Raw genomic sequence first — 13647 nt, 5'->3', positions numbered from 1 at the left:
TTTTTGTTTTTTTTTTTTGCCCTGGAAATAAACTGTTTTTCATTTTTGAAAGAATCTATGACAGGTTATTTTCCATTGCCTGGGTTGAACAAATGTAGTTAAAGCTTCTTAATTTATGTCAATTTTGAAATATATTTTCCAGCTGAAGAACACAAGTAACTCATAAGTTACAGTTAGTAACTAGAATGCAAACATGTTGGAGATACATAAAGACCCTAGGTTCAGTATTTCAGCTTTTAGTCAGGTTTTGTTTTGTGTGTCTGAAAACGTGCAGGGCACTAGAGGGATATATATGTGGACCTCAACCGAAACAAAGACTTTGGCTGCTTCAAGTTAAAAGTACTGTTAGATAAACATGATCTAAAATTTGGGCACCAATAAGATTATACATACACCACCAGATTCTCCGTAGCTGTACACTGAATAGTTAAGGACTAGAATTCACACACTCTGGATGACAATGAGATGTCAAAACCAAATCAATTTACTTTTTCTAACTACATTCAAGAGATTACATGCTAAATAAGTAAGGTTTCCAGAAGTACCACCATACAGGCATCACGTTAAGGCACACACATCTATCAGGCCACCAAGTTACAGGTGATATTAAAGGACAAGCATGGGGACCCAGCTTTGTCTTCTTGACATCCTCCACTACAAGCACTTGATTCATGAAATGCCAATGAGGCTTGGAGAGGTCAGCATGTGAAGGCACTGAATAAGCATCTGAGATAATTAAGATTTCAGCCTTCGAAACATGGACGGGAAGTGAACAGCAGTTAAGAAAATCAATAAGAGTCTTTTATTTGCGGTGACACAGATGTCTCAGTCAATAGAGCCTAATAGGCAGGCTTGATCGCAATGGACAGGCGCCTGCCTCCAAGGCTATCAAAGGGCTTCCTCTATAACAAACATTAAAGCGCATTTATGTTGCTATTGAAGAATCGAGGACCCTGTAGGTAGCTTAATTTACCAGTGTATGTTTAAAAGCACTATACTATTTCAGATGTGTCCATTTACTTGGATCAAAATTAGTGAGAAATAACTGGCCTGCAGGCCCGTTTGTCCCTCACTGACAGGAGGAGGTCATTCTGCTTTTGATGACCAGTCAACTGGACAAACTGAGGGTTCCTGAAGGCCAGGAATTTTAAATGGCAAAGGTCTGTTGTGACTCCGTTCCTCTAAAAAGCCAGTGTTAGTTTCAGGACAAAAGAAGGAACTAAGGTGAGAAAGTTAACAGTTTTTCTTTTTCTCCCTAAAGATAATGAAAGAAACAGTCACCTCAGGACGCAGGGCCATTTCAACAACCCATTGGTTGACACACTTGTTCAGAACTGATTAACTTTTTTTTACCCTGAGCTGGCAGCAGGGTGTGTGCATGGTACTTCAATCTGCTGGGAGTGAAACCCATTAGCACAGTTTGAAAAACGTGCTGCAAATTGTTCTGCCAATCAAATTAAGCCATGTAATTCATTTATGACAAGAAGAAATATACAGACCCTTTATCTGTTTATTGAGTTTATGGATTAAAAAAAAACCTGGACAGCACTAAGTTACTACTATCAGAAAATCTTAATCTGTAATGAAACCTACCTGGCCATTGGCTAATATTTTTTTCAGTTCGGCAGAAGACTTCTTTAAGCTGAAAACAAAAGGCATAGTTTTTAATAGCAAATTCATTAACAACACTGAATGTTCTAGACTAAAATACACTTTTGCTTTAGGTGCAGACATAGACTACACTTTTTACATCCTTATCCCTACGTAAAATATTTTCTAAAGTAACTAGCCAAAGGCATCAGTAAGAGACTGAAGCCCGTCAGTAATCTAAAGTGATACAGAAGTCTGCTATAATAATGAAGCTAAACTGAGGCACAGACTACTTCAGAGACCTCTCCTTGCTATTAGTTCTGCTGTTTCGGGATAGCCTTCCAGTGGCTATTTTATGCTGAGCACTACCAAGCACTTGAGAATGCACTCTTAGAATGTTCACACCAAAGATTACAGAACTTCAAAAAGATAAAATAATTTAAGTTCTGATTTTTTATTATAGTTAAGAGTTACAATGCAGCTTCCTGAGAAGCAAATGTGTGGCAGAAATAATCGCAGTATTTACTCACTGTGTGCTCTGGAACAAGATACTTAGCCTCTCTAAATCTCAATTTCCTCTTTCTATAAAGTGGGGGAAATATCAATGTCATAGTGCAACCAAGAAGATTAAATATGACAAAAAGCCTAGCACTGGGTTCTGTACACAGTAGGCATCAAATCAATTTTAGCTGCTTTCTCTTTCTTCTCCCACAGGTATGAGTGTCAGTTTCCAGAATTACGTAAGAAATATGGAAATGTTCTTCTCTGGACATATATGACTATGTAAAAATTTATATGAGGGAAAGTGGCCAAAGGATGCTAAGAATTCCTTCTAGCTTCACACTGAGTTACACCTGTACACATTCACTCAATTAGTAGAGTGGTGTATAAAATGGTACCTTTTCCCATCAATGTTTTAATTGAAATTTAAAGCTTGTTAACTCTATCCTTAATCTATCTACTCTAACCCTCTCCCCATCTGCCAAATTAACTCTTCCCTTTGGTAGTTATCTGTAGATGTCTTTCTTTCCTCCACACCCTTTCCCAAGACTGGAAGCTCTCTGAGAACAGAGACCGCATCTTACTCACGTCTCTACATATTCCATTTCCTTCCCACCCTTGAGCCTAGCCCAGTGACTTGACACATACTAAGTGTTTGATAAATGGTGGTCATTACTCTAGTTGTAAATGGCAACTCACTCCAGTGTTCTTGCCTGGAGAATCCCAGGGACGGGGGAGCCTGGTGGGCTGCCATCTAGGGTGTCACACAGAGTCATACACAACTGAAGTGACTTAGCAGCAGCAGCAGTAGTACACACACACACACACACACTCACACACATTCATTTGTTACCCTTAATAAGTTATATTTGAGAAAACCTCAGACTTCAAGTTTGGCCACACTCACCATTCCAAGTTATAATTACTTTTCTTAATAAATACTTCTTACATATGCGTTAGTATACTGTATTGGTGTTTTTCTTTCTGGCTTACTTCACTCTGTATAATAGGCTCCAGTTTCATCCACCTCATTAGAACTGATTCAAATGTATTCTTTTTAATGGCTGAGTAATACTCCATTGTGTATATGTACCACAGCTTTCTTACCCATTCATCTGCTGATGGACATCTAGGTTGCTTCCATGTCTTGGCTATTATAAACAGTGCTGCGATGAACATTGGGATACACACGTCTCTTTCAATTCTGGTTTCCTCAGTGTGTATGCCCAGCAGTGGGATTGCTGGATCATAAGGCAGTTCTATTTCCAGTTTTTTAAGGAATCTCCACACTGTTCTCCATAGTGGCTGTACTAGTTTGCATTCCCACCAACAGTGTAAGAGGGTTCCCTTTTCTCCACACCCTCTCCAGCATTTATTGCTTATAGACTTTTGGATTGCAGCCATTCTGACTGGCGTGAAATGGTACCTCATAGTGGTTTTGATTTGCATTTCTCTGATAATGAGCGACGTTGAGCATCTTTTCATGTATTTGTTAGCCATCTGTATGTCTTCTTTGGAGAAATGTCTATTTAGTTCTTTGGCCCATTTTTTGAATAACCCTTATACGAGACAGCAAAAGAGACACTGATGCATAGAACAGTCTTTTGGACTCTGTGGGAGAGGGAGAGGGTGGGATGATTTGGGAGAATGGCATTGAAATACGTATAATATCATATATGGAATGAGTCGCCAGTCCAGGTTCGATGCACAATACTGGATGCTTGGGGCTGGTGCACTGGGACGACCCAGAGGGATGGTATGGGGAGGGAGGAGGGAGGAGAGTTCAGGATGGGGAACACATGTATACCTGTGGCGGATTCATTTCGATATTTGGCAAAACTAATACAATATTGTAAAGTTTAAAAATAAAATAAAATTAAAAATAAATAAATAAATACTTCTTAAATTTCTTAAATGAAAACTATGGGCCCCTAGTCTCTATATTCCCCAGACTTTATAAAGTATGTCTTCAACCAATGATTCTAAACTTTAATAACATCCTCCCAAGTCTAAGAATTCATGCACTAAGCAGCAGTTAAGAATTCTGCAGAATAGGACTAAATCTGAAATATATTTAAAAAATAAAATAACTGCCTAAAATGAGACCAGCTGAAAACAAAACAACAGACTCTACTATTTCCCGAGTGATGAGCATATGCCATGCATTGTGCTAAATGGTATTACTTAGTATTCTGATCTAATGCTCCCAATAACTACACCCCTGTGGGTATACCCTGTAGGGGGGAGTTACTTCTTATATATAGAGAGAGAAACCCAAGGTACAGACCTTGCTCAAGATCACTCTAGTCTATCTCTCTAACATAAGTACACTTTTTTTTTTCTTGAAAACATTTGGATCCTTATATTCCCATAAATAGTCCCAATTTAATATGTGCAATTATTATAAAAACAGAAATAACCAAACAATGCCCAGGCAATGTTTCTCCACAGATATTCCATTATGTCATGCAACCTAAAATAATAACATTTTGATTCATTGCATTTACACAACACCTTTCATCCAAGAAACAAAAAGTGATTCCTTAATACAACTTCATCAATCTTCTAAACACCAGAGTAGATAGATGGAAAATTTAATCATCCTAATTTTATAGGAGAAAGCCAAGATGTTCAGGAAAGGCCATGCTTGGCAGTGGGACTTGAACTCAGTAATTATGGCCTAGGAACATCATGTGAATGAGTAAGCTCAATTAAAAAAAATTTATTTATTTGGCTATGCCAGGTATTCGTTGCAGCATGTAGGATTTTTCAGTTGCAACATGCAAACTCTTAGGTGTAGCATATGGGATCTCTAGTTCCCTGACCAGAGATTGAACCCAGACCCCCTGCACTGGGAGCTCAGAGTCTTAGCCACTGGACCACCAGGGAAGTCCCGTAAGCTCAATTTAATAAACAGTCATCCACCTAAGGCGAAGACCAATTCATGCTTTAAGAGTGACAGAGGAAAAAACTGATTTCATTCATTAGGCCAATATCTGGCTACCAAACTCGATCTGGTAAAAAATTACATTTATATATCCTGGCAATTTCTTTGTGCCGCAGTTGACTCAGTGATTTATCTGGTAACTGTGACTTGAGCTATCTAAAAATCACTTTAAAAAGATCCTTTATTTATTTATTTTTTTCCTTTTCTTTTATTTATTTATTTTTAAAATTTTATTTTATTTTTAAACTTTACATAATTGTATTAGTTTTGCCTTTAAAATGTAAGTGTGATACAACTGTCACTTGGGTGTGGCACTTTAAGGGGACACTGAGATATTCAAAGAAGAGTGAAAGGGTCTTTCACTCTTCCTGCTATGTTAGAAATAACATAGCAGAAAAGCTGAATGAGTTGGGAGAATTTGATTCAGAGACAAAACCTAGAGGGAATATAAATGAATCTGTCTACTCATTTATTCAAGCAGCACTGACTAACTATCACCTATGTGTGAAGCATCATGCTGGGAACTAGGGTTCAGCAACGGCTGAGTAGTACTCCACTGTATACATGTACCGCATGTTCTTTATCTACTGAAACCATAATGGAAAAGAATATGAAAAAGAGTATCTATATGTGTGTGTATATATATATCTTAACACTTTACTATACAGAAATTAATACAACACTGTAAATCAATGTCAATAATCTTTTTTAAAAAAATGATGAATATGCTACCATCACTGCCCTCAAAGAGTACAGAATTTATTGGGGGACAGAAGTGATTACAATACAATGTGCTAACCACTATAGTAAAAGCAAGCTCAGGGAGATAATGGGAATTCATAGAAGGGGTACCTGGCATAGACAAGGAGGTGGGCAATAATGAGGGACAGTTTTCAGAAGAAGACAACAGCTTTGTTCCTGAAAGATAACCAAGGTTAGCCAGGATGAAGGCAAAGGAGGGAGTGGATTAAAAGAAGAAGAAAACAGGAAAGAGACAGCAGCAGATGTGAAGGCCCAGTAGTAAGAGGGAATGTCATCCATCAAGGGTACCATGTATTCATTAGCAAAGCTGGAGCATCAACTGGAAGGGGCATGGGGAGCGGCAGGCCAGGGGGCTAGAGTGGGCAGAGGACCCAAGTGTGGGAGTCCACGGCTTACCTGCTGTGGAAGCTACAGTTCGTACTAAAGGCTACATGGATCAGTAAAGTGGGGAATGAGGGGCTCAAAACACCCATCAGCAAGGTCACGCTGGCTGAACCGTGGAGGAGGTGCTGCAGTGGGGAGCTGTCAGGAGGCTGGAGCAACAGTCGAGGGAGCCTGATCCACCTTTGCAGAAACAGAGATGCTGGCAAGCAGACAGGCTTCACAGTGATTCAGAAGGCAGAACCTACAAATGTAGGGACTGACTGGATGTGGGGCTAAGGGAGACCCAGGAAGCAGTGAAGGATGCCTGGCAGGTCATCTGGAGTTTGCATCCAGGTGGATGTGGGAGAATTTACTGAGACAGGAAATCTAGGTGGGATTGTTTGGCAGGAAGATGACTGGCGGGAAGATGACTGGTAGATGCATCACCTAGAAGAGGGAACAGCCCTGTTCTGAGGGCTAAACTCAGTCTTTACAGTTCAATTCAGTTCAGTCGCTCAGTCATGTCTAACTCTTTGTGAGCCCATGAATCACAGCACGCCAGGCCTCCCTGTCCATCACCAACTCCCAGAGTTCACTCAGACTCAGGTCCATCGAGTCGGTGATGCCATCCAACCATCTCATCCTTTGTCGTCCCCTTCTCCTCCTGCCCCCAATCCCTCCAGCATCAGAGTCTTTTCCAGGGAGTCAACTCTTGTCATGAGGTGGCCAAAGTACTGGAGTTTCAGCTTTAGCATCATTCCTTCCAAAGAAATCCAGGACTGATCTCCTTCAAAATGGACTGGTTGGATCTTCTTGCAGTCCAAGGGACTCTCAAGAGTCTTCTCCAACACCACAGTTCAAAAGCATCAATTCTTCGGTGCTCAGCTTTCTTTATAGTCCAATTCTCTCATCCGTACGTGACTGCTGGAAAAACCATAGCCTTGACTAGATGGACCTTTGTTGGCAAAGTAATATCTCTGCTTTTTAATATGCTGTCTAGGTTGGTCATAACTTTCCTTCAGTCTTTACAAGTGGGTGCTAAAAGGACACAAAGCTCAGCTCATGAAAAAGAATGTTCTGAGACATGGCTGCTGCTGCTGCTGCTGCTGCTAAGTCGCTTCGGCCGTGTCCGACTCTATGCGACCCCATAGATGGCAGCCCACCAGGCTCCACCGTCCCTGGGATTCTCCAGGCAAGAACACTGGAGTGGGTTGCCATTACCTTCTCCAATGCATGAAAGTGAAAAGTGAAAGTGAAGTCGCTCAGTCATGTCCGACTCCTAGCGACCCCATGGACTGCAGCCTACCAGGCTCCTCCGTCCATGGGATTTTCCAGGCAAAAGTACTGGAGTGGGGTGCCATTGCCTTCTCCACTGAGACTTGGCTACATGAACATAAAACAGGTACTTCAGCCAGTAAAGGGCGTATTGCCACAGGGATGTTTAGGAAGCACCTGGACGACCATTTGGCAAGGAGAGGGGAGTCAGGAACCCAAGGAGGGCTGGATTAGGTGGGGGCCTCTCCTTCTCCTGCTCCACACCACAGGCAAGAGTCTTCTGTAAACACAGTGCTGGCCATGGTGGTCTTCTGCTGAAAGTCATCTAACAGCTTGCCAATACACTGAGAGGAAAACTCCAGCACCAGGCCACACCTGATCTGGCTCCTGTCACATCCTTTTCTCCTGTCACTCCTACTGCTCTCCCACCTCTTCATGCCCTCCCCCAGCCCAGCAGCCCTCCCTGTGTTCCAGCCTAACTGGCCTCCTTCCAAACACATGGAGTTCCTTTACCACCCCCGGGCCTTCACTGATGCTCTCCCACCCCTCTGAAATGCCCTTCTCTGGCTCTGGATGTGGCTAGGTCCTTCTCATCCTTCAGGCCGAAATGGAATGTCACTGCCTCCTCCCACTTCTTTTTTTTTTTCTCCTCCCACTTCTGACACCCAGTTCAAATCTAAACACATGCCTGCCCAGAATTCTTTCACTTTAAAATCTGCTTGTTTTCTTCCTAACAATGATTGTAAAGTATAATTATTTGCATACTGTAGGGTGGTCTTATATTCCTATTAGCATACTTCAGAGGACAAGGACCACAAGGTATTCCTAGTGGGTAGGACACCACCAAATAACTAGGAGGCACTCAATAAATATTTCTGATTAGTTACCAACACGGGCACAGAAAATGGCCAACCTAGGGTGGTACATTAAAATCACCTGTAGGACTTCTCCAACAACACTCCTCCCATAACAAAAATCTCTCTTGGAGCAAACTACCATTACTATCTGGGAAGCTGTCATATCCCTAAAGGAAGATGCTGCAATAAAGGGCTGAGAACCACTAAATCAGACAGTCTCTTACTATATAAGAGATTATATAATACTTCAAAGATTATATAGTACTCAAAGATTATATAATATAATCAAAGATTATATAATACTTCGTGAATATAAATGATAGTCTTTTAAAAGCCAAGCTAATTCACTTCGGTTTTGGTTAAAACCAAACCCGAGAGAACTGAAAATTTATCCTACTGCTTTTCTGTCTTACCATCTTTCTCAGCTTCATCCAGCTTTTTATACCATGATGAACTTTGACCTAAAACACGAGGAAAAATCCTTGCTTTCACTCAAGGCTCATAGTCCGTCTGGACATCATTTTTTCAAGAAGTAGTGGTAATGATTAAAGGCCCTGCCCTCTTTGAGTGGACTGTTAACAAGTGACCCTCAGTCCCCACGCCTCTACCCAGTGGGCCATGGCTCACGTACCCAACAGGCATGAAGAGAGAGGCTTCAGAGCATTGCTGAGCAGGGCCGAGCTCTTGGATGAGGACTAAAAGACCTGCCCCTCAGGACCAGGAGACAGATGATCCACTGGTGAAAAATCAGTGGATGTATTTTAACACAGAATAAATTGTTTAAAGAGGAAACGCACTTTAAGAGTAGTGTGTTCACAGCAGGAAAGCTGTGGATAAGATCTACTGACGCTATAAAAAAAAAACAACTAAGGAAGTGACTTTTGAGGAGGGGACAGGAGAGCAAAGAAAGAGTCAAGAGGACAGACTCTACCTGCAGTAAAGCCCAGCTGCAAAAGAACCAAGATCTGAGTGGAGGGGGTAAGGAGGGGCATGGAAGGGAAAGTAGAAGCCTAAGCTACATCTCGGCAGATGAGGGCTCTGCCAGCACTGAGTACTGCCCTAAACCCAGGAAGACCAGGGCACACAGTGGAAGGGTGATCTGGCTCTGTGATGGCTCTTCAGTCACCAGTGTGAACACAAACACACAGAACAACCACTTCAAGTGGCATCTTCAAGCACAATAATAAGACATCTACCAGAGGAATAGAAATAAGATGTCTACTAGCAGAATAACTGGATGTATAACAAACATGACCTAGATTTCTTTCAGCTTAAGCAGGTCAGTCTACTTGAGGACATTCATCTTCTAGAAGTAAGTTCTCAGGCCTGTCAGAAGAACACTTTGAAGAGGCTCAAGTCTTGAGTATCCATCCCAGTCTGGGACAACATCAGAATGAATTAATGAAAACTGTCTTCCTTCTAAAATACCTCAATTTCTTATATAACCAAAGGTACGAAAATGAACAACATGGCTGGCCAATTTAAATTTCACTACCTTACTCTTTTCTTGTCTCTTTCTGGGGAAGCATCAGTGGAACATCATACTGCCAAAAGATGGACAAGGAAGACAGAAATAATAAGTATTATACAACCTAAAAACCAGATCATCAGAGCATGAAACAGCCAAAGACACCGAATTTTCTGGTTCTGTATAATCTGGAGACTGAAGGAAAACCACTCCACAGACCAAAATTAACAGTTCAACTTGTTTAATTTTATCTTTCTCTATGAGGTCCTTTCTTTTCAGTCAATACCAAAGCTGGGGTTACTTAACCAGTCAGATTTCTTCTTAGCCACATACACACTTTTGTGGTCTCATGGAAAAGAGGTGTCATCCCACAAGCCTCTTCCCCACCCTCAGCTCTGTAGATACTCATGCTTACGGGCATATTTTACTTGCGTGCTCTCACCTATTGCTTGGAAGTGAATCTGAGACGGCTGGGCTGCTGTGTTGAGAGGGTCCAGCCCGGGTATTCACCTACAAGTAAAGAAAGAATCTTGATCAGTCTGTGTTCTGAGGACACAGTTCTAATTAACCTATAATTTGCCACAAATTTCTCATTTCACTATGAAGGTTAATTAGCTTGTTGCTAGACCAACCCATGGTTGGAGTCTATTCAGTATATAGGTTACAAAAAATGTACAACCTGTATATTACATAATACTTTGCTTCTGCCATTATTCAAATATTTAAATAGTGCTGGAAAAAAAGAGATAAATGGGAAATTTTCATTCACTGTCTAGAACTGAATTCAATTCTAGAGAAGAAATTCGGTTCACTGTTTCTTTTTGTTTTATATAAAAAACAATGTGTTCAAAAAAGTATATTAAGAATACATCCAAGGGCCAATAGCGAATCTCACATTATTATATCCCTCCAGCTCTAAAACTAGGCAGAATATTGCAGAATGTCTCTTATTCACTGAAAAATGAGGTCCAAGTAATTAATTATAAAACACTTGAGTCTAATACAATAGCCAGTTTTTCTTTTAAATGTAAAGCCTTAAGCAGAAATCTAGAATTTAAAATACACAGAACAATGAAAGGACATTAAATAGATATATGTTTCCAGCATAAACATGTCAAAAGAAGAGGGGGGTATTCTGTGTGCAATATGCTTATGTGCTTAATTAATCACTGAAATGAAGTCTATATTTTCACTCAAATAAATCTTTGTGGAGATCAGTAGCCAGGATCATCCTGAAAAAACAGACCAACAAAACAATTCCAAAAATAAAAAGGTTTTTAAAAATTTGGGATCAAATCCCATATATATATATATATATATATATATATACACATATATATATATACACACACACACACACACACACATATTGAACAAATACTACAGATGACTCCCCCTCCACATCCCATTTAAAAAAAAAAAAAAAAGGGATCGCTTGTCAGAGCTTGAGAAAGTGCAGTTTTATTTGACATTTCAATAAGTGGAACACAGCATTACAAATCCATCTAACTTTACTGAAACAATTATTGAAATTCGTACCTTCAGGCCATGTATGTTCCGTTCCCCAGGAGGCTTGCAGGCTGAAACAGTAATTGACTAAATTGTAGAACACATCAGGGCCATTTACAAATTTGCTCAAAATGAATCGTTTAAAAAGAAATGAGGGTGACACCAAAATTAGCAGAGAGAAATGATTGAAAAGTGGCTCCCAAGACCCAGAGTGGGAATTATGAACCAGGGTTTTTAACTTGCAGGAGTGAGCATTTATAAATGCAAAGAGCTTTCTGACACCATCTCATATAAATTCCAATTTCTGCTTAAAACATATAAAAATCAAGTTAACTGAGCTAAAATGATTAGATTCCTTTCATAATTCAAATTTCTGCAATCTTTCCTCACTCTATTACATCGTATATCTGCTATCGCTTACTCTACAATGAAAATAGCTAGGGTTTTTGGAGAGGAGAGGGAGGAGGGTCTTTTAATGCCAAAAAGATTGCTAGAGATTCTATGATATAGTCAAGTTTGAATATTAATTTGCAAAGCAATAAGTAGTCAAATTTGCTAAAATACAGAGATATCATTAATTTTGTCACATTTCTTACAAATCTTGACATTTATTAATATTTAAGTCTAAAGATAAAGCAGTACCAGGAAAAATAACATTAATTTCTCTACATCATCTTGAGTTACAGATTAGTACAACACTTTTCCAATTCAGTAAATGCTTCTTCATCAGATGTTAAAAAAATAAAGAGCTTCATGCCCATGTTATAGGCTGCTTCCATCTGAAAACTACGGTGTCCTATGTATTATATGTTAAGGGGCCGTCAATTTTGATTGATTGGGGAAGGATGAATCTGATTTTTTTTTTTTTTTGCTCCTTTCTCAGATGTACATGTATTTCCCTCTGTTTCTGACAAGAAATACAGCTGTTAAATAAGAAGATGATGTAGGTAATAATTACAAAGCACATCGGTTGCTTTAGTTTTGTGTATTTCAAGCATATTCAAATTTATTATGTTATTTTCCTTAAAAAAATCTACACCTCAATAAAGCATTTTTATTTGTTTTTCTAAAATACATTAAAATTAAGACTCCAAATTCTCTTTCCTTAAAATGGAAATTAACTTTTTGAACAAAACAACAGTCACATACACTTGATGCCTGGTCCTTTAGGGACCATTAATACTTCCTAAGAAAACGCTTCAGAGCATTTCCTCCGAAGTACCAGTGCATTTATAAACTTCATTTAGTAAGGAAGTGACTAACTAAGGGATTAGAGACAGGCATCAACTCTTATCTGGTACCTTAAAATCTGCCTTGCCCCTCAATTGGCTTCTTAAATCTTTATAACTGGAAATCTAAGCAGTATTCAAAAAATACAGTAACCTTAATTTTATAAAATTGTAGAGTCAGAAGTTACTGTAAAGCCAGGGAATTTTCATGCTTATTAATAGTTAACATATCTTTTAACTACAAAGAGCACTCAGTCCTGAGCAGGGAAGTTACTATCCAACACAACTGTGCCACTTGGAATGAGAAGACCTGTTGTTAGAACAGAATCATTTTCTCCTGTCTTTATGATTTGCTCAGTCTAGAGATTCTTTATAACATGGGGCCTGAGAGCCTCTCATCAACTCAGTAGACCCAGGTAACATACCTAATGTCTACACTCTTAACTGTAAAAATTTCCATAAACTCCAAATTCATATAAATCTAATATAAACTTTTATATATATTAAATTATATAAAAATAAAATTGTATAAAGTCTATACTTTATGTAGATAAATATGCAAAAAAAGTAGAAAACTAAGAAGAGTTATACAACAGTATCTACAAAACCACAGAGACAGGGAGACTGAGTCTCACTTTAAAAAACTTAAATGTGTCATGGAAGAACTATATTTAATAATGTACTGGAAGGTAATAGATTCTTCTCATTGAAGGCTAATTCTGTTAACTGGAGACTAATAGACTAAGATATACAACAACAACAGCAGATTCTGTGCTAGGACTACATGTAACACTCATGTCTAACATATTTTCATTTAAGAATCTCCTCCCTACAACATACTTTTCTCCACACTCCTATCAAGTCCTCCAAACTACCCCCATACACACTCTGCTGGTACTGCTAAGTCGCTTCAGTCGTGTCCGACTCTGTGCGACCCCATAGACGGCAGCCCACCAGGCTCCCCGTCCCTGGGATTCTCCATGCAAGAACACTGGAGTGGGTTGCCATTTCCTTCTCCAATGCATGAAAGTGAAAAGTGAAAGTGAAGTCGCTCAGTCGTGTCCAACTCTGTGCGACCCCATAGACGGCAGCCCACCAGGCTCCTCCATCCATGGGATTTTCCAGGCAAGAGTACTGGAGTGGGGT

General features: G+C 39.6%; 1 protein-coding gene across 2 annotated transcripts in view; it reads right to left on the bottom strand.

Moving 5' to 3' along the window:
- Nucleotides 1-13647, bottom strand: part of MAP2K5 (mitogen-activated protein kinase kinase 5) — a 271699-nt gene that overhangs the window by 215989 nt on the left and 42063 nt on the right. For both annotated transcript variants that reach the window (XM_061430173.1, XM_061430172.1), the window contains exons 5-7: nt 11303-11343; nt 10206-10273; nt 1594-1642 (exon numbers count right to left, since the gene is read on the bottom strand). In XM_061430173.1, coding sequence (XP_061286157.1) covers nt 1594-1642; nt 10206-10273; nt 11303-11343 — 158 coding nt within the window. The remainder of the gene's footprint in view (nt 1-1593; nt 1643-10205; nt 10274-11302; nt 11344-13647) is intronic.

This window comes from Bos javanicus, chromosome 10 (assembly GCF_032452875.1).
Source record: "Bos javanicus breed banteng chromosome 10, ARS-OSU_banteng_1.0, whole genome shotgun sequence".
Classification (NCBI taxonomy): Eukaryota; Metazoa; Chordata; class Mammalia; order Artiodactyla; family Bovidae; genus Bos; species Bos javanicus.
This window is presented reverse-complemented; position numbering and strand designations above follow the sequence as displayed.